The sequence below is a fragment of the Micropterus dolomieu genome, linkage group LG03 (genome assembly GCF_021292245.1).
Source record: "Micropterus dolomieu isolate WLL.071019.BEF.003 ecotype Adirondacks linkage group LG03, ASM2129224v1, whole genome shotgun sequence".
Taxonomy (NCBI): domain Eukaryota; kingdom Metazoa; phylum Chordata; class Actinopteri; order Centrarchiformes; family Centrarchidae; genus Micropterus; species Micropterus dolomieu.
The window spans coordinates 3599440-3617755 of NC_060152.1; the positions used below are offsets into that span (position 1 = coordinate 3599440).

Sequence of the window (18316 nt, forward strand, 5' to 3'; positions counted from 1 at the left end):
TACAGACGCTTGGCTTATTACCAATGAATTGACATCGGCAGATATAGTGGCTGTGCAGGGACTTATGAATTTTGTCCTCACGATTGACCTGTACCTAATGTTCTTCTTTTTCAGATGACTTCAAACCGGCGTCTATCGACACAAGCTGTGAGGGAGAATTACAAGTTGGGAAAGGAGATGAAGTTACCATAACGTTACCTCACATACCGGTAAGAATGTCTGTTGTTCTCATCTGGTTTACTGATTAACCACCCTAAGTGAAGTCTTTTTGCAAAGAAAGCAGAAAGCCTGGTTACAAAGTCGCCGGACACTACTCGTGTAGAGGATTGCAAGCTGCCGTATGTTGTCAGAAAATCCATTGCTAACAATGAGCAAATGTTTTGCAAAGGATTATTTGAATTTCACTGTTTTGTGAAAAAGGTTGCTGTTTGGCAACTGACTCCATATTTTGGAGGTTGGTGTATTTCTGAAGACAACATGAAGGATACTTTTTAAACTGTCCCTGCTTTTACTATATTAAAGTATGATAACACATTCATTTAAAAACTGTTGCCAATTTTCTTAGCAACCTGAAATGAACTGAAACACAGTTGTCATATGAAAGGTAGAACATCAGTCTAAAAATCTTTGTAAAATAATATTTTTGTATTTAATGGACTAATACATGAAATGTTACTGTCCCTTTAAATATAGACCAGACAGACAGATTGCTCAAATTTATTATAATTGCTACAGACAATTAAAGGAATACTTAAATAATTCGTTGTCCATTATTTTCATTTTGTGGATAGTTTTTTTTTTTGCATTTCTCCTTCAATTCCCCTAATATTGTATATTGTAATATTGTACTGCAGTGGTCTGATCTCTGACTTTGTGAGATCTGGCAATAAAGCTGGTTTTCAGTTGTTCTCCATATAGTTACAATATACACAAGACAGAGCAAATGTACAGTAAGTTACAAATATAGACAAGAAACTAAACAAAGGCAGAACAGCTAAACAAAGATAAGCAGACAAATATTTAGCTGTTATTCACAAACAAGAGAAATTAAATTAGTAGAACCGAGGCAGCCATCTGCAGTGCCATCTTGTCTATTGTCAGCTGATGGTAGAATTCCTCAATGAAAATAAGATGTTCTTTGAAGAACATCTTATTTTCAAGTCGATCAAGACACTTATTGGTTCAGTTATAATTAATCACTTTGATAAATAAACATTTTAGTTTTTACTGTAAGGCCTTCTAAAGCAAACATAGCTGGTACATATTCATATTATTGTTGTCCTTTCAGGGTTCCACACCTCCCATGACGGTATTCAAAGGAAACAAGCGGCCATACCAAAAGGACTGTGTGCTTATCATTAACCACGACACCGGGGAATTCGTACTGGAGAAGCTGAGCAGCAGCATCCAAGTCAAGAAAACCAGGTGAGCGAGAAATTCGAGCCAATGAAAACATTTTGTGATGCTGAATTTGAGCACTTTGTTGAGAGAGGAAAGTGTAGGACTCTAACCTATGAGCGTATGGTAAGATACATTTGTGTTAAATTTACTTTTATGTTGCAGTTTTGTCACAAAATGCTTTTCTGAGGACAGTTAACTAACATAAAGATAGACTAACATAACTAAGCATGATTGTGGGAAACCTTATTTTTTGTCTCACTTCATTGCTCACAGGGAAAAAGATTTTATTGATTTTAAACCAATGACAATACAAACAGTTTATGTGGTACTTACATTCACAACCTTCAACAACTCAGATTACATTTTTTTTATGTCTGCGCATTTTGTTTAGACTTCTTCATCCATTAGAATTGTAGGCATTAAATCCTTTGATGCTTCAGAACTTTTACCTGACATCTTTGGCTTCACCTTTTGGATGTTTGTTATTATTACATCAAATTCTACTGATATTTTCCAAACACTTTGTCTTTGCATTTCGGGGTAATCATTGTGTTTACGTCCCAGCTCACTAGAGGAAAGGGGACGTACGCATAAACCAGATGTTTTTGGTACGGTGGAAAAGTTATTTATTCACACGAGAGATTTTACAAGATTTAAACAACAAAAGTTGGGCAAGTGGGTGCCATAAACACAAGATAACAAAAGGGGAGTTCTCCAACTTTCTAACTAACTCAAAAACCAAAATGAAAACAAAACCTCTCTATTGTGGGTGTCTCAAAACAAAACAGGGAGTGCAGCACGCCTAAACCTAATGGACTAAACAAAGAAAATATCCTGAACGCGTTGAGTAGATTATCAGTATTTACTCTAAAACCTGGCCCAACTCTGCAGACACATGGCAAAAAACAACTAACTCAAGTGTGCTACTTAACAAAAATGAACACTCAGTAAGGTAATACTGCTGCAACAGGGGTGCAGAGACTTTAGCTAAACAGCTAACACAAAGACTATTCGCAGCAGAACACAAACACAAGCAGGGAACAGAAGTGATGGCTGCTGGAACAAGCACACAGTATACATACGGTCAGGCTCAATACACACACAGAGTGGTCAGCACAGAGGCAAAACACTAAATGACAGACAGCCCTCCTTTGAATGGCAGTATGACGGCTTTTAAAGTGTCAGACCCCAAACACAGCTTGCGGATTGGTGGACAGTCTTAGGGTTTCTCCAATCAGGACCATCGATGTAGACGGGAGCAGACACCAGCCAATCCTCAGCCGGGGATCGCACAACCTGCTTAGCATACTGGGACACACTCACGGGACAGCGGCCTTAACAGTTGAAATTCAACTTCAAGGATATTCTTGCAGTTCAGATCCTGACAGATCAAGAAGATCAGAAAGGATTAATAGCAAGTACATCGGCTTGTTTCAGGGCGGAGGGCAGCAGTAAGATCCAGGCCCGGATCGAGCAGCAGTCTGTTCGGTCCAGCCAGCCCAGCTCTCAGTTCCGGGCCCCGACCAAGCCTGGGGCCGGGGTCAAGACCTCTCCATCTCCTTCTAAGGATAATCCCTCCCCAGAGCCTCAGCTCGATGACATTAAGAGAGGTAAGGTGGTCCAGCCACGACCATAGACTTCAATACAAACTTCATCCTAACATAATCACAACACATGGAGAATAGAATATATTAATTTAGGTGGCACTTTACATTAACCCCCATAATTAACCTTTATAATCACAATAAGCAACAATAAACATTGACACTATATAAACGTTTGTTTGTAGATAAACATTTTAAGTGTTATTAATGAACAGTATTCAACTATTATTACTTTTCTTATAAAGACATTTTATATTAGTACAACTGTGTTTTACTATGCTGTCATTAAAGTAAAGCGTTACCTTATTTTATATTGCATATATAATGTGTTTGGATAAACAGATCTGTATAAATGAGGAAGGGCTGGAATACGAAACAAAACAAAATGTCTTGATGTTAACCCTGCTGACCCCCCCTGCTCTGTTGGCAGAGCTGCGAGCGGAGGTGGAGGTGATAGAGCAGATGAGCAGCAGCGGCAGCAGCTCCTCTGACTCAGCCAGCGCCTCTGGGAGTGGCGACGACAGCAGCAGTGACGGCGAGCACGACACCCCCCGACTGCTCAGCCAGCTGTCACCCAACCGCCCCCCCATGGCCAACGGAGGAGCCGACCGGCAGCAGGGCAACAACCAGCTCATGAACACACTCCGTGAGTATCTCATAGTTATGCTTTGTTTCTGTTAAGTCATGCGTGTATTAATTTTTATTCTGTGCTACAGCTTATCCTGTTCGGGGCAACTGAACAGACTGGAGCTTGTCTCAGCATGTATCGGGCGAGAGGCAGAAAAGAGAGGACAATATTTTGGAGCAATTCTCTAATTTCCAGTAACATTGTGCCACCACAGCACCTGGCCTTTATCATGTGCAGTTATTAACCATAGACCATGAAAACATAGACACAGAATCACACTGTACTTTTCTGACACAATAAGTGAATAAACAGGGGACGTTTTTGGCTCAGTCCCAAGTCTGGCCACAGCTCACTGTATGTTTGTCTACGTGTAGCACCTTATCACCACAGCAAATTCCTCGTATGTGTAAAACACTACTTGGCAATAAAGCTCCTTCTGATTCTGATTCTATAATGTAAACAAATACGTGGTTAGCTTACTTGGTAGAGTGCATACCACATATACAAGGCTGTCCTTTGCTGCAAGTCCCCCCCCATTTCTCTCCCTCGTTTTCTATCTCTATCCAGTGTCCTGTCTTTCAAATAAAGGCAAAAATGGACAAAAGAATATCTTTAAGAAATTTGTGACAAAACCCATGAATCTGAGCTTTTTCCCTTTTACACAATTAATTTACACAATTTAGTGACAGTACTAAGGATCATAATTTCCTGTCAACACAGTTGTTGTATGTCTGGGTTTTGGGGTTTGAAGGTTTTTGACTCAAAACTGTGGAATTTCACTTGAACTTTCGACCATTATTATCACTACAGATAACACCCAAAAAGCTTAGACAAAAATTGCTATTGTTAAATAATAATTTTACTATCCAAGTCTCTTTAACCAAGACCAGTTGCTCTTGATTTTAAATTTCCTTGGATATCTATAACCTTCACAGACAATAATTGTATTTTTTTTACACATATTCATCCGGAGATGAACTTCTTCTAGCAAAGTTTGCCCTGTTTGCCCATTAGTGAAAAACGAAATGAAAATGGTAGATGATTTGTCACTACTCAGCAGGAAACTCTTCAATAAACAATGTTTGACCCGTTTGTCTTCTGTTCTTCACAGGAAACGACCTTCAGCTCAGCGAGTCGGGCAGCGACAGTGATGACGACTGAACTTTCTGCGGGTCTCTCTCTCTCTCTCTCTCTCTCTCTCTCTCTCTCTCTCTCTCTCTCTCTCTCTCTCTCTCTCTCTCTCTCTCTCTCTCTCTCTCTCTCTCTCCACACTCCCCTTCCTCCTTTCTGCCTGGTTCACTTGTTTCTTTGCTGTGATAGCTGACCCCAGCTGTATATCTTGGTTTGACTGTATTTTTAAATTTTATTTCAGTATATCCTTAAAGCTGGCCAGCCTGGAACTTGAAGAGTGTATTTTTATTAGATGTATATTTTGTTTTGTATAGCAAAACTTTAGAAAAAGAAACTTATACTTGAGAGGTTTGGAAGATTATATATTAAAGCGCACATACATATTTTCTGTACTTAGAGCAGCTAGTTTTATCTACTTCTATTGTATCATCTGTTTTTGTTTTGTCTTTATGTTAAGACACGGAAGAGATTGTCTTGAAATATCTCTCACCTTGTCCCATCGTTTATCAGAGAAGGTTGTGGGAAGCCTCTCCACATCGACGTGGTGCATACAAAAATTGCAGAATTGCACAGATCTGTGCATGAGTAATTAATCAAAGAGGAAAAAAAACACATCCATTTTTTCATCAGCTTGTCCAGAGTGTAGATCAGTGTGGAGCACAAAACAATCGGCTGTACTCTATGCCTTCCTAATTTTAACTTTACTTTTACAGTTGTAGTTTTAAACTGTTTGCTGGTTATTTTAAAAATGAATCTCACCCTTATTCATTAGAAATGAATAAAGGCTGTGGTGTTATTCACTATTTTTGTTAATGTCAACACATTCCACTAAAAGACCAAAACGGAAAATGTGTGTTAGCCTGTCTACTTTCTGACTTCCTTACTTGGATACACAGTACTTGTTAGGATCAGTTTGTTGTTGGTATTGGTCTTTTAATGGGATTTGTTGATAATAAGAAAGGTTGTCAACCAGTATTGTTCATTAAACACTTATCTAGTTACAAGATCTATCTCACACATCAAAGCTGCTGATGTTAACGCAGCGTTCAGTGATTTATTTACCACTAGGTGGCAGAAAGGACTCAAAAACAAAGTCACAGACAGCAGACCAGATATATGTCAGCTCATCATGTTGCTAATGTGTTGAGTGTAAGTCCAGTATCTGGTCTCCACCAACTCTTGGCTACAGCTGTTGTTGAGAACCTCACAAACACAAACATGCAGTCTGCGTGTACAAAAACAATAAGCTAATAACAAAGGCTAAAAATCCCATTTGAGCTGCAAAGTTGGCTGTTTTTGGCATTGTTACCAAATAAAGCCAATGGCGTGTACACTACATGCCCTGCATTAAACAGGGGAGTTGATAAGTTGGTAATTTGCTTCTACAAATGCATTTTCTCAGCTATGCGTTGGTATCGCTGTCATTACTTTCTTCCTTCTTATCCCTTTTCAATGTCACAATACAGCTAACAGACTCACAGTATAACCAGTTGCAGTATCATAGTAGGTTTTCAGAGAATTACTGATGATATTAGACCCTCCACTGTCATTAATTAGTTGAAGATAATCAGTTAAGTTTATCAGTAGGTTAAAAGTTGGGTCTAGAATTGAAATTATACAGGATTGAGTCTGGAAAAAGGAAAAATCCTTTCAGAGAGTTTACAATATATTTTTTTTTAAATTACCACTATTCATTTAAAGTTTGTTGTGTCAGTGTTTTCAAACAGAGAATATCATATTTTTGATCCAAAATGTTAATATAATACTTCTACCGTGGTACCATTCCATGCCTTACAGCATTTCAGTTTGGAAATAAAGGTGAATGTGTCATTGAATGAAAATGCCAAAGAGTAGAACCGCCCCTCATCGTGTGCAGAGAGCAGGAACATTCACAGTGTAACGGTGTCATGTCAGTGTAAATACTGTTTGTGTTGTGTAGTAGTGAAGTCAGTGATGGTTCCCCTTATCCGCAGGAGCTACTGGTGTTAGTGAACATCATTTGGTGTTGGTTGTACAGTAAATCATTATTAATTAAAGAAACCCTGATGAGTTTCGTTGCAAAATGCAAGTTTTATTCAGTTTTTCTTTTTGGAATTAGAATCACATACCTGACCTTTTAAAGGGAGAGTCCCTCCTTATTAATTAGACAACTAATCTGTTGTTATAGTCCTGATCAACTAAGAAATCTTTAGTTGATTTCTTAATAAGGAAGGAGAAGGAGGATCTATCCCCACAGGTGTATTCACTTATTTTACCTACTCAGACCTCTTCTCCACACTTTGTACTCGAGAGTGTACATAATGTAAGGCTGCAACTCCATTATGAACTAATCTGCTGATTACTTTCTTAATTAATGGGTTAGTTTTGTCTAGTAAAAAAAACAACAACACAGAGCCAAGTTGACATGTTGTCATTTTAATTCAATAATAATTTATTGATTATCGTGCTTGATTGACATCTGCCTCACTCTTCTGTTGCACCTATTAAGGACAAACTTCAACACCCACATTGAATGAAAACACCTTGTTTAAAAATTGCCCCACACTTTCAATCTTATTGGGCAAAATATCCGTCATTAGCCGTTTAAATCCAAAAATATCTGTATCGAACAACCTGCATCATTCATTGGTGTGTTTTTGGCCGATAAAATTTTTCATTGTAAAGTTTAGAGAATGCCATCTACATTTTTAAATATGTACTTATGAACATAGTACATTTTTAAAACCCAAATGGTTTTATAGCATTTTGAAATGAAACCCTTCTATCACATGTCACATTCACTTTGGAGAACATTGTCATATTGCTAAAATGATCTGCTGTCATACAAGGTGTAAATGTTGTTTATATGAGCTATAAGATGCCTGTAAACTGTTATGACCTACCACACAGTTCTCAAAACCAAAAACCGTTTTAAGTATCCTGCTTTGTAACACAAAGTACCAGTTTACTGTGGAAATGAACCATCATCTAGATGCATGACTGTGGACAATTTGTCAACCCCACACAGCCCATCAGGTGTTGTCCTACTCAGTTTTTAACATCCACTGTAGTTGTAGTCAAAGTGGATGCCAAATTGTTAAATGAAGCAGCCCCTGAGGCAGGTGGGCACTAAAGTCACATTTCCTCTATGTGTTCCCTCTGAAGTCTGTAAGACACCTCAAACATTTGAAGTGTATGTGTGTTGTCTTGTGTTGTCGGATGGAGTTTGGTGCTTTAATTCTCCTGTTTTAGTGCTATGTTTATGTGAAATGTGTTTGTACAAATTTGAAGTGTATTAAAAGTGTGCAAATGTATTTAAAAGAATGTTTTCCCTCATCATTGTTAGAATTTGGTCTTGGGTTTTCATTGAGTGTTGGTGAATCAGATTACTAAAGGGGGCTATGCTTGTAGACGCCATAGCATCGTTTATCAACATGCTTCTCCTCAAAATTGAAACTGTATGTCATTATTGATACGACATAGGACCGCAAACTGTTTTACTCCTACAAGTTTCTAATGCTGATATAGATTGTTGACATTAGAGCTGGGCAATAAAACAATAATGATAATTATCGAAATATAACCCCCCCAAAATAAATGTTTGTTTTAATTTATTTAAACCACAAACAAATTTGTACTTAATATTTCGATTTTTTTTTAAGGGAAAAGGACTGAAAAAAGATTTTACTTATTTTTACTCATGCGTATTTGTTGAATGTTGTTTTGAATGTTCTACCTCAGATTTGTTAAGTGATCCAGTTTGGCATCAAGTGTTTGTCACGTTCTGGCTATAAAGAATAGTTTATCCACACAATTAACCATCTGGTTTCTTCAATTTTCTCTCGGTAGCAAAAATCAGCCTTTAAACTTGAAAGGAAAATTAAGGTTTGACATATACTGTGATAATTATCGACATTTTTGGCCATATCGCCCAGCCCTAGTGAAGATAACATTAAGCAAGTTGATGAAAGACTTGGTCTTCTCCTTAATAGTATCCCAACCAGTAAAGAGACAACATGGGCTGTCCAACTGCTGTATATCACCAAGTAAATGAAAGTAAATGCAAAATGGCAAAGAATCATCTTGAATCCAACTTTACAATGTTTTTCATCTTTAGCTGCAGAAAGAAAAACCTCTGGTCCCTGAAACTTTTTTGCTTTTAACATCTAATATGAAGCTACATTGAAACTGCTTAGCAGGGCTCGCACGTTTATTGCGAGTGATTTTCGCCCTCTCAGATTATTTAATAATTTTTAGCAGACAGGTAAAAAAGTAAAAAGGCTAAAAACTCTATTTCACAAAAAAGAAGCTTGAGAAAGGTCCGAAATATATCTTACTTTTGATAATGAGCATTTTGTTGTATCTTTTTTTCTATCTCTGAAATCATCACCAATTAAAGGACAAGTGCTTCGCTAAAACGTACAAGAATTCCTTCAGTTTTCCTACTCCAGATGTCTGCATTTCTTTTGGGGATTTGAACCAGCAACCTTCGGGCCAGGCTTTCATTTCCCACAATATTTAAAGGGTTTAATACTTTAGAAAGTAAAGACAGCAGTCAGAAATGAACTTCGGTAAAAGATTATATTGCTGGTCTTAAATAATTATCGTCAAGTGAAACATTTGCTTAGATGAACACCTTCAGTTTGATACGAACCACAACAACCTGTACATGGAGCATAACACAATACAGTACTTTTTCCCTGCGATGGTGCAACAACTGAGTCACATTTGGGCATTTCTCTTCAAACATTAACACAAAAGTACACAACAAATACATAAATAGCTTTTGTTTCCCTTTAAATCATTTATAACGCAATTATATTCATGATTCTGGCTCTTGCTACGACATGTCATTTGACCGATATATAAATTAACAACATCAACAACAAATAATAATAATAATAATAATTAGAACAATAATAATATAAAAGCTGTCTGTCTTTCATATAAATCTGGCTAGCTTACAGTATGAAATGATGGAATAGAGACTTCGAGGGCAGTTTGATATGAAGCATCAGAGAGTTTTTCTGCTTTGAATCTCCTTATTCCAAAAGCAGATGCTCAGTTTCCCACTTCAGAGTGTTTGTGAGAGAAATCTCGGCGCCTTGTTGGCTCAAACAGGAGTCCACTGGGCCAAACTGTTTCCTGAAGGTCCACGGCAGCACGGACAAACGTTCCTCAGATGGTGGAGCCTGCAAAATCTCTAATGAGGGCCCCTGAGTTTTTTCTTTCAGTTCAGTTCAGTTCTTCTTCTACAAAACTGAAACTGGCGCCTCCTGCGGTGGTGACTGGTATTGTGATTGCATTACAAGAGGCACAAGGAAGTCAGAAGTTGAATGTGGAGGCGGGGATCAGCCTCCCATCCATTAAGTTTCCCTTCAGTCCGTCACCACTGCTTGTATCTCTAACGTATAAGTCACTGCAACGCTTGCGAAGATATGGACCCTGAGTACCTTGTCGCATCTGATCTGTCGACTTGTGTCCTTTGTGTCCTCCCAAACTCTTCTCGTTTTGTTTGGCCCTCTAATTGTGATCCTATAAATGACCATCCCTAACCTAACCCCTCCCCATCCCACCTGGGTCACAAGGGTCACCGTCCCGGGCAGGCTATGGGTTTGATGCAGCGTCCCTGGAACAGCACCAGGTTGGCGGGGCAGTGGCAGCCGGCCACACAGGGTTTAGTGCACGGTCCGATCTCGTTCCAGTTGTCGCAGCTTTTGGTGCAGCCCGGTCCGCATGTGTCGTACACAGCGCCGTGTTTACACTGAGTGGCTGGAGGGATGAAAAAGAAGAGTAAAAAATCAGTCGTACTGTTGATGTAAATCTGGTTAGTGATGTATTTAACGGAGTAATGATTGTCACTTTTTAAAGGGTAACTTTGGAATTTGTCAGTCTCTAAGTAATCTCTATTTCCCATGTTTTTGTGTCAAAGTGACTAATAGGGACAACGATTTTTGAAACTGGTCCGGGATTAAGTGAGTGCGCTGCAGTCGGCAGAAGGCAAAGAGCGTTGCAAGGAGCGTATAGTGCATAGTTCTTCCAGGCAATTCCACACCGTCTAAGTATGTCCTCTAAATTATTGTTATTAGGGCCCGAGCATGAAACATGTGAGGTCCCAATTGAAACTGAAGGGATTTTTATTTATTTAAAACTCTGTTTTGGGGGCCAATACATGCTCAAAAACTCACCAAACTAATAATTAGGCACATAATTCAGGCGCGCCGAAACATTTCGTATTTTACGGGTCTCGCACATGGGCGTGACAAAATGGCTCGGTAGCGCCCCCTACAGACCATACACGCAGGTTGAAATTTCACCTACGTGTATGAAATTTCTGTGGTACATGTATCATGTCCAGACACACAGATAAGCCTCTTGGAGCAACGCCCCACACCCAACAGGAAGTCGGTCATTTTTGGATGATTTACACACTCTGTACTTTAACGAACTCCTCCTAGGGATTTAATCTGATCGACTTCAGATTTCTACTGTGCCTTCTAAACACATTGACGGTGAAAAGTTGTGCTATCTGTGAGTTTTCGTCAATGGGCCTGTCTGTGGCGTGGCGTCAAACGTCAACGGTTCGCCATAAAACAGCAAGTTATATGACTTAAGTGTACATGCTCCGATCTGTAACAAACTTTATATGGTCGATAACAGTCCCATCCTGAACACATCTACATGAAAATATTCACTCAACGGCATAGCTCCACCCACTGGTAAAAGGAAGTAAGCTGTTTCTGACAAAACGTGGCTGCCTCATAGTTATTGTGTCTGGCAAAATTATGTGTAGGATGCCTACTGAGATAGACCTTTTTTAAAGAGTAAGATCCTTTTATTTTAACCAGAAACAGCTGCTATATCGCAGTCGTTAAAGCCACCAGGATTATGTTGCAGCCCTGTTTCACTTTTGTGAAACACACAAACATGGGAAAATAGGGTCAAGGTTAAAAATACCAATGTTAGACAGTACACCATGACAGATATTTACATTACATTAATACTACACCACAAACACTTTGGCCATTGGTGAGCTTTAGGCCTAGAGCATACAGTGTTTGGCAAGGGAAACTCAAGGCCACTTATAGTACATCCTAAAATAGATTATTTATTTATTAGGGAAACTCTGGGTTTTCTGTTTCAGAGAGCGAGATCAGATAAGACCTAGATCAGTAACTTCAGCAACTGATGCTGTGAACCTAACCTCCTCCCGAGCTTAATATTTATAGCCTTCCTATTTAAAATCAAATGTAATGGGCTGTAGGAGAATTCCAGCACTTTATCATTCATTAAGGAACTTCCGGTCTGGTAAATGATGAATGAGCAACGCTGTTTATGAAAAGTAGCCTACTAATGTTAATGTATTGATCCTTTCTCCACCCTGAGTTTTAGAGCCTATCGTGGTCTGCGTCGGCACGCATTCATATTCTAGCTCCACCCGATTAAAATGGAGGCTCTGCCTTTATTTATCCGTTGCCGTGGTGAATCATAGTATCAGAGCTCCATTGATTCATCCCCCCGCACGTGCTTCCATCAGGCTCAACATACTCAGAGCTCTGGGATAAACTCAGAGTTCGTTAAGCCTGCTTCCTGAAACAGGGCCCTGTTGTATAGTCCATGAAATTGCATCTGTCCCTCACAAATTACTATTGAGCTTTGCTAAATAACTGTGAGCAAAGAAAAAAAGGTCTGACTACCTGTGGTATGTAAGATATCTTCAGATTATTGTATATCTTTGTGTGTGTCTTTTGACTATTCATCTCATTTGATATAGTAATTATGTCATGAGTGCTGTCCACTCACCCATACAGGCGGTGTCGGGCCTCCAGAGGACGGGCACTCCTTCCCTCTCGCAGGCTCGGCTGTAGGCGATGAAGGACTCACAGTAGCAGTTTTTATGGACTGGACACTCACACATGTCCGTCACACACGACCTAGAGAGAGCAGGATGTTAAATGATATTAATGACTTCATCAGACTTTGTACATTTGAGACCAATTTAGCTGTTGCTGAAGTCAAGTCAATTTCATTTAGATAGCACATAATGCTTTTGTCATCTGTGTAACTTTCTAATTTTGAAGTCTAGCTTTAGTTCTTTTAGTTATAATTTAGTTTATGTTGTATAATTAGATGTAACGGGGCTGAAATGTGTTGATAGTGCTCACATCATGACTGTCTTCATAAATTGTAGGATTTGTGGAAAATTGAGAATATTGGTAAAGTGTTCCATGAAGGTTCATTGCACGAGTTTATGGTGAGGTTGTGGTAAGGTTAGGGTAAGCGTCCAGGGTTTATTTGGGTCAATAAACCATAAAAGTAAAAAGTAGTTAATCCTATTACAGGAGGTATCCTCATTTGATGTTGAAAGTCTCCATTCCTCAGGTTTACGCCAAAAGAGACTTTAAATGAAATAACAATTGTACACACAGACATGTACAGTATGTGCATTATTGTCACAGTACGCTGAAACGGTGAGGCTCTGTCCTCTAACCTGTAGAAAGGGGCGAAGTCAACCACACGGTGGCACTTCTGAAACTCCCATGATTTTATCTTCTGGCACTCCCTGTGGGCGCGGAACTTGACTTTGACACTGCCAGGGCACAGGATGGATGTCGGCCGGCGAGGAGGAGGCTGCTGAGTGCAAACTTCGTTTCCCTCGACCCGCCACGACTCTGCAAACTCGTCCACATCAAACTTGTACTGCCCGTCACCTCCCATGGTGTCGTCACGCTTGTGGCCGTTGTAGTTGCCGCAAAGACCACAGAGGCGTCCACGCAGGTGGGGAGCAGCCACAACCTCCACAAAACTGTCACCGTCCCACGTGATCTCCAGACCTGCAGGGCAAGTTGGAGGGAGGAAAACAAAGCTTAATGTTTAAGACTGACGGTAATTCCTTTAGAAAATACCAACAAACAAACAGAGGTAAGTGCATTTTATGTTTTAAAGGTCAGAGATCAAGAGATGTAGGTTGTTACAGTAGCAGTGAGTGGCTTTTACAAATAGGGACACATCTTCAAAAACGCAGAAAGACACCAACAGGTATCAATCAATTTAACATTATTGTTGTTTGTATCTAAATGTAGGCAGTTGTTTCCAAATTTAAACAATGTTAAAGGAAGCTGTTTGTCTGTGAGGCTTCACACTAAAGAAATTCAGTTGAGTTCCTGTGATGCGTGTTATGTGCTGACCTGCGATGGTGGTGAGTTTGAGCAGGTATCCGTCCAGGTCAATATGCACCCCGGGGCCGTGGTAGGGCAGCGCGATGCGGGTGCCATTCCTCCGGACTGTTAGGTGCTGGTGGAGGCTAAGGATCAAACCTCCCAGCCTAATCTCAACAGACTGCGTCCAGGAGAAGGAACGAGTCCGCCGGGCGTCGTTCTTCACCAACACCTAGTAAAAAAATGGAAAATGCAGGTTAAGCTCCCATAAATTCTTTGAATAGTTGAGTTAAAGAAAATTTATTTGGGCTCCGTTTATGTATTCTAAAATAAAGATAAAATGCTTACAAATGCATGCAAAGTGATTGTCAAACAAACCTAGAAATCCTCTTTCCAGTGTTTGTGCTAAGCTAAGCTAAACACCTCCCTGAGCTCTGCTAAATGCACAGAGATGAAATTCATCTTTCTTTCTCATCTGACTCTCAGTGAAACAGAAAAAAACTGCTCCTCCTAAAGACAATCCTTTAAAGGCTGTAAAATGAAAATATATAAATAAATTTAAACTTCCATCCTACCATGAAGCTGGAGTCTGGGATGTTGATGTTTACGTTATTTCCTGGTCCTCCAGAGGGGGTGCCGTCACAATCACGAGTCAGTACGTACTGACAGGTTCCCTGAAAGTTAAAGGTCCTGCCGTCGAAGGTGTTGTAGTGAGGGTCGCCAAAGACTGTACATACACCTGGCTCTACAGAGGGAAGGAAGCAAAGACAACAAGTCAGTGAGAAAGAAAGAGAAATAAGTTATGGAAAAACATCTGCCGTTTGAACTTTGTTGGCTTAAAATACCAGCAGTGGGGCACATTAAAAACTAATGTCTCTGTTGTCCCAGGATAGCAAGAAACAGCCAAAAATGCAAGGGTTTAAAAGGATACATGTTGATGCCTGATACTTAATGATAAATGGGGAAATGTGAGGCACTAATCGGACTCACTCAGAAGTGGGACCAGGAGGTGTTGTAAAACTAAACTCTACATTATGAAGAAGTGAGGTTTATGGAGTCTTTGTAGTCCTGAAATGGTGCATTTACAGCTACTTTTGCTGGCTGCAGGCGTCAGCCAAAAACCAAAGTAAACTGACCCGAGGGCAAACCACAGTCTGGACTGAGGTTCATGGGAAATGCTCAGCTGAAGCTACAGAGGCTGGACTGAGATCTGTTTTCATTGCCTTCGGGAAGTCCATAGACATTACTTTACTTTTATTATCTTACTATATATCGCTCAGTACAAATAATCAATACCTAATTTCACAGCTGCATCAAAACACTATTTTAACTACAAACTGACTTGCGTAAACATATTTAAGGCCTCAAATTAAAAACTTATCTTGGATTATTTAAGCATGAGTTAATACTCTGGAAAAGAGGAAGCTGGACGGTTGAGAAGGACTTACTCACTTTCAGTGCAAACTGGACAGCAGCCGGTCCTGTTCAAGATCTTATTCTGCAAGAGACGAGGCAGAGATGCACAGTGTTAGATTCTCTCAAAGGGATTAAAAGAAAAAAACTCAACATCTTTGCCAGAATGCAGATTGACAGTGAGCAACATCACAGGCAGAGGGAAAATAAAGGAATAAACATCAGATTTTTGCACAGTTCAATAATTACAGTACTGAAGTGTTTATTAACATGCCAATGCCAAACACTCTGAAGGGACATCAGCATGTAAAAAGAAATTTCTTATTATATATCTAACTATTAATGTTCAATTGACTGTGTTGTTGTTGCACTGTCATAGCTGCTATCTAAACCATATTACAGTCAGATTATGAGTAGGTTTTGCTGTGGCCTCAAACACTTTTGTATGTATATGTGATGTGCAAATAACGCATATCCGACCATAATATTTTGAATGAAAGATATAAAGAGGACATAGGACATAGAAAGCAAAAAATAGAGAAAGAGGGAGGACAACAGTTGTTGAAACTGTGATACAACAATGAATATTAAGAACATTGAGATGGACACAGATACACCATTACTAAAAATACTAAAGACACTCGCAAATCTACTTGGAAGCGTAACAACTCTCCAACTTATAGAGCTACAGCCACTGTAACAGTTTATAGTTATTTTCACTTCATCATCCAGGTTTGATTTACTGAGAAAGAATAGCATATGACATGAAATGAAACACACTTTTCCAGGGTTTTCCAGCTGTAAATAAACACAACAATTGTCAGACAGCTGGGAGCTAAATAATATGGTTGACGTCCATCAAAGATTAATCACATACTTGGAGAAAAACAGGTAACAAACACTTGACTGGGATGAAAACAAAACCTTTGTCCAGACTTTGTTGGCAGAGGCAACAAAGGTAACAATCCTGTTTCCGTGCTGTCATTCAAATAGATGGAACAGAAATGAAAAGAATGATAGATACAGAGGAAAGGTTCACATTTGGACAAGTTCACATTCAAACTAGGACGACCACAAAGACATTGATACTCCAACTTCAACTGCTGAACTCTTGTCTGTAACAGGAAACTCTGCGTGTGTGTGTGTGTACAGTATGTTTCAACTTCCATCAAAAGGTGCAGATCAGAGGACTCTTTCACACACTTAGTTTTTGTTGCCTCAGGGAAGCCCTTCATACGCACAAACACACTCTTTTTCCTGTCTCTGTCATACACACACACACACACACACACACACACACACACACACACACACCACTCATCTGTCATCACAAACAGACGTTGTCCGTACACTCAATACACACTCCAGAGTCCTAACCTCTGCACAAAGGGCACCCTCTCTTTGAAGAGGGCTGCCTTTTGACAAACTGCAGACACAAAATCGCACACACACCTTTCTCTCTCTTTCTCTCTCTCACACACACACACACACACACACACACACACACACAGTGACAGAGATTGGTTTCAGGGGCCTAAATATAGGGAACCTCTTCTTTGCTGTCAGTCAAACGTCACACAGACAAAAGGCTGTTCAGAGACACGCTGTCTCCACAGGGACGCACACACTCTGCCGACCTGCTGCTGACCGCAGGATGACAGCATGGGAGAGTGTGTGTGTGCGTTTGAACCACACTCATGATAACTTGGGATAGGTGTGTGAGTTTGTATGTAATGACCTAACATATAATTTATCCTCTTCAATTAAAGACTTCATTTGATGTTAACGTTATTTTGTCATACTACAGATCACATCTATCTAGAGGTATTTTAGCGAGTATGGTAAGTTATATAAAAAGTAGTGAGTGTGTGTAATATAACTGTATTGAAACTCGTCAGGGTTTTGACAACAAAATGGACATAGCTATTGAAAATGATCATGTATGTTCTGTTATAGTTTATATGGCATCAGCTTACTTCACAACTCGTGAACTTAGACCAACAAAATGGTCACTTACATGATCATAAATCCCACAACAATGAGTCTGTTATATGGACACTAACCCATTTAAAGGCATAAAAAGACTGAACGCACTCAGTAGGTTGGGGCCAGGAGGTTCCCAGCAAACTATCACTTCACATGAAATTACACAGACATGAGACACTGATGATGCACGGACTGCTGGGTTTTACCTCACTGCCCCTTGTCCATATGGGTCACAGTGATATGGTGCTATAAGACTTCAGGGTGAAACCCATAAAACTCCAAGTACAGAGATCTTTATCATGCTAAAAGATTAAGGAGGTAGTGCTCAAATGTTTTCCCATAAATGCAATTTACCGGTGAACATAACAACGCATCTGGGATTTTTTTTCATGAGCTGTGATATCTCTAACACAGTGTCATGAATGAGCAAGAAGAAGGTCTACGGCACATGTAGCAAACATAAAATAAAATAAAATGATCTAACATAGCAATCGATTTAGCAGATGGCATCACGACACCAACACAACATTAGACCTTGCTACATATAAGAAGCACAGCAGGCACTTGGTTGTAAATATGACTTGTATTCCTAACTGCCATCTAAAACCTTATCCCAGCAATTAAACAGCCCATAATTACTAAAGAAAACAAATGCTTATTTCATAGTGCTGCTTCCCAAATGTGAGAAAGATTTGTTTACATCTCTTTCACTGGAGTCAAAACTCTCTGCAGACCACCTATATCACCCTGCAGTCGTCTGTTCTGACCACAGACAACAGGTGAGGGCTTGTTGTAACCGCTGGAAGCGTGTGAACTTGGACTATCACTTTGACTGCGTGACTGCCAGCGGCCGGTGCTATGTGAGGAATCCACTCCATCACCCACTGGCCGACAGATGACCCCAGAGCGACATCTGCGACAGGTGAACGAAGCACAAACCTTCCTCCTGCCAGCAGTTCCCAGAGCGTTTGACAGCTAACGCCACGCTTCAGCTGCGCGTAACATCACTAATGTTC

The 18316-nt window shown here is 39.8% G+C and overlaps 2 protein-coding genes across 3 annotated transcripts in view; one reads left to right on the plus strand and one right to left on the minus strand.

Moving 5' to 3' along the window:
- eaf1 (ELL associated factor 1) overlaps positions 1-8064 on the plus strand; it is a 9690-nt gene extending 1626 nt beyond the window's left edge. Inside the window, exons 2-7 of one of the 2 annotated variants that reach the window (XM_046044587.1) lie at positions 115-209; positions 1289-1425; positions 2839-3011; positions 3436-3651; positions 4745-4805; positions 5006-8064. In XM_046044587.1, coding sequence (XP_045900543.1) covers positions 115-209; positions 1289-1425; positions 2839-3011; positions 3436-3651; positions 4745-4794 — 671 coding nt within the window. In that variant the 3' untranslated portion in view covers positions 4795-4805; positions 5006-8064. Of the gene's footprint in view, positions 1-114; positions 210-1288; positions 1426-2838; positions 3012-3435; positions 3652-4744 lie in introns of both variants that reach the window. The other variant, XM_046044586.1, reaches the window with a different exon arrangement.
- Positions 8065-9390: 1326 nt separating this feature from the next.
- The window catches only part of bmper (BMP binding endothelial regulator), a 32297-nt gene continuing 23371 nt past the window's right edge, over positions 9391-18316 (minus strand). Inside the window, exons 11-16 of the mRNA XM_046045400.1 lie at positions 15354-15399; positions 14477-14646; positions 13932-14133; positions 13235-13577; positions 12547-12677; positions 9391-10515 (exon numbers count right to left, since the gene is read on the minus strand). Coding sequence (XP_045901356.1) covers positions 10334-10515; positions 12547-12677; positions 13235-13577; positions 13932-14133; positions 14477-14646; positions 15354-15399 — 1074 coding nt within the window. The 3' untranslated portion in view covers positions 9391-10333. The remainder of the gene's footprint in view (positions 10516-12546; positions 12678-13234; positions 13578-13931; positions 14134-14476; positions 14647-15353; positions 15400-18316) is intronic.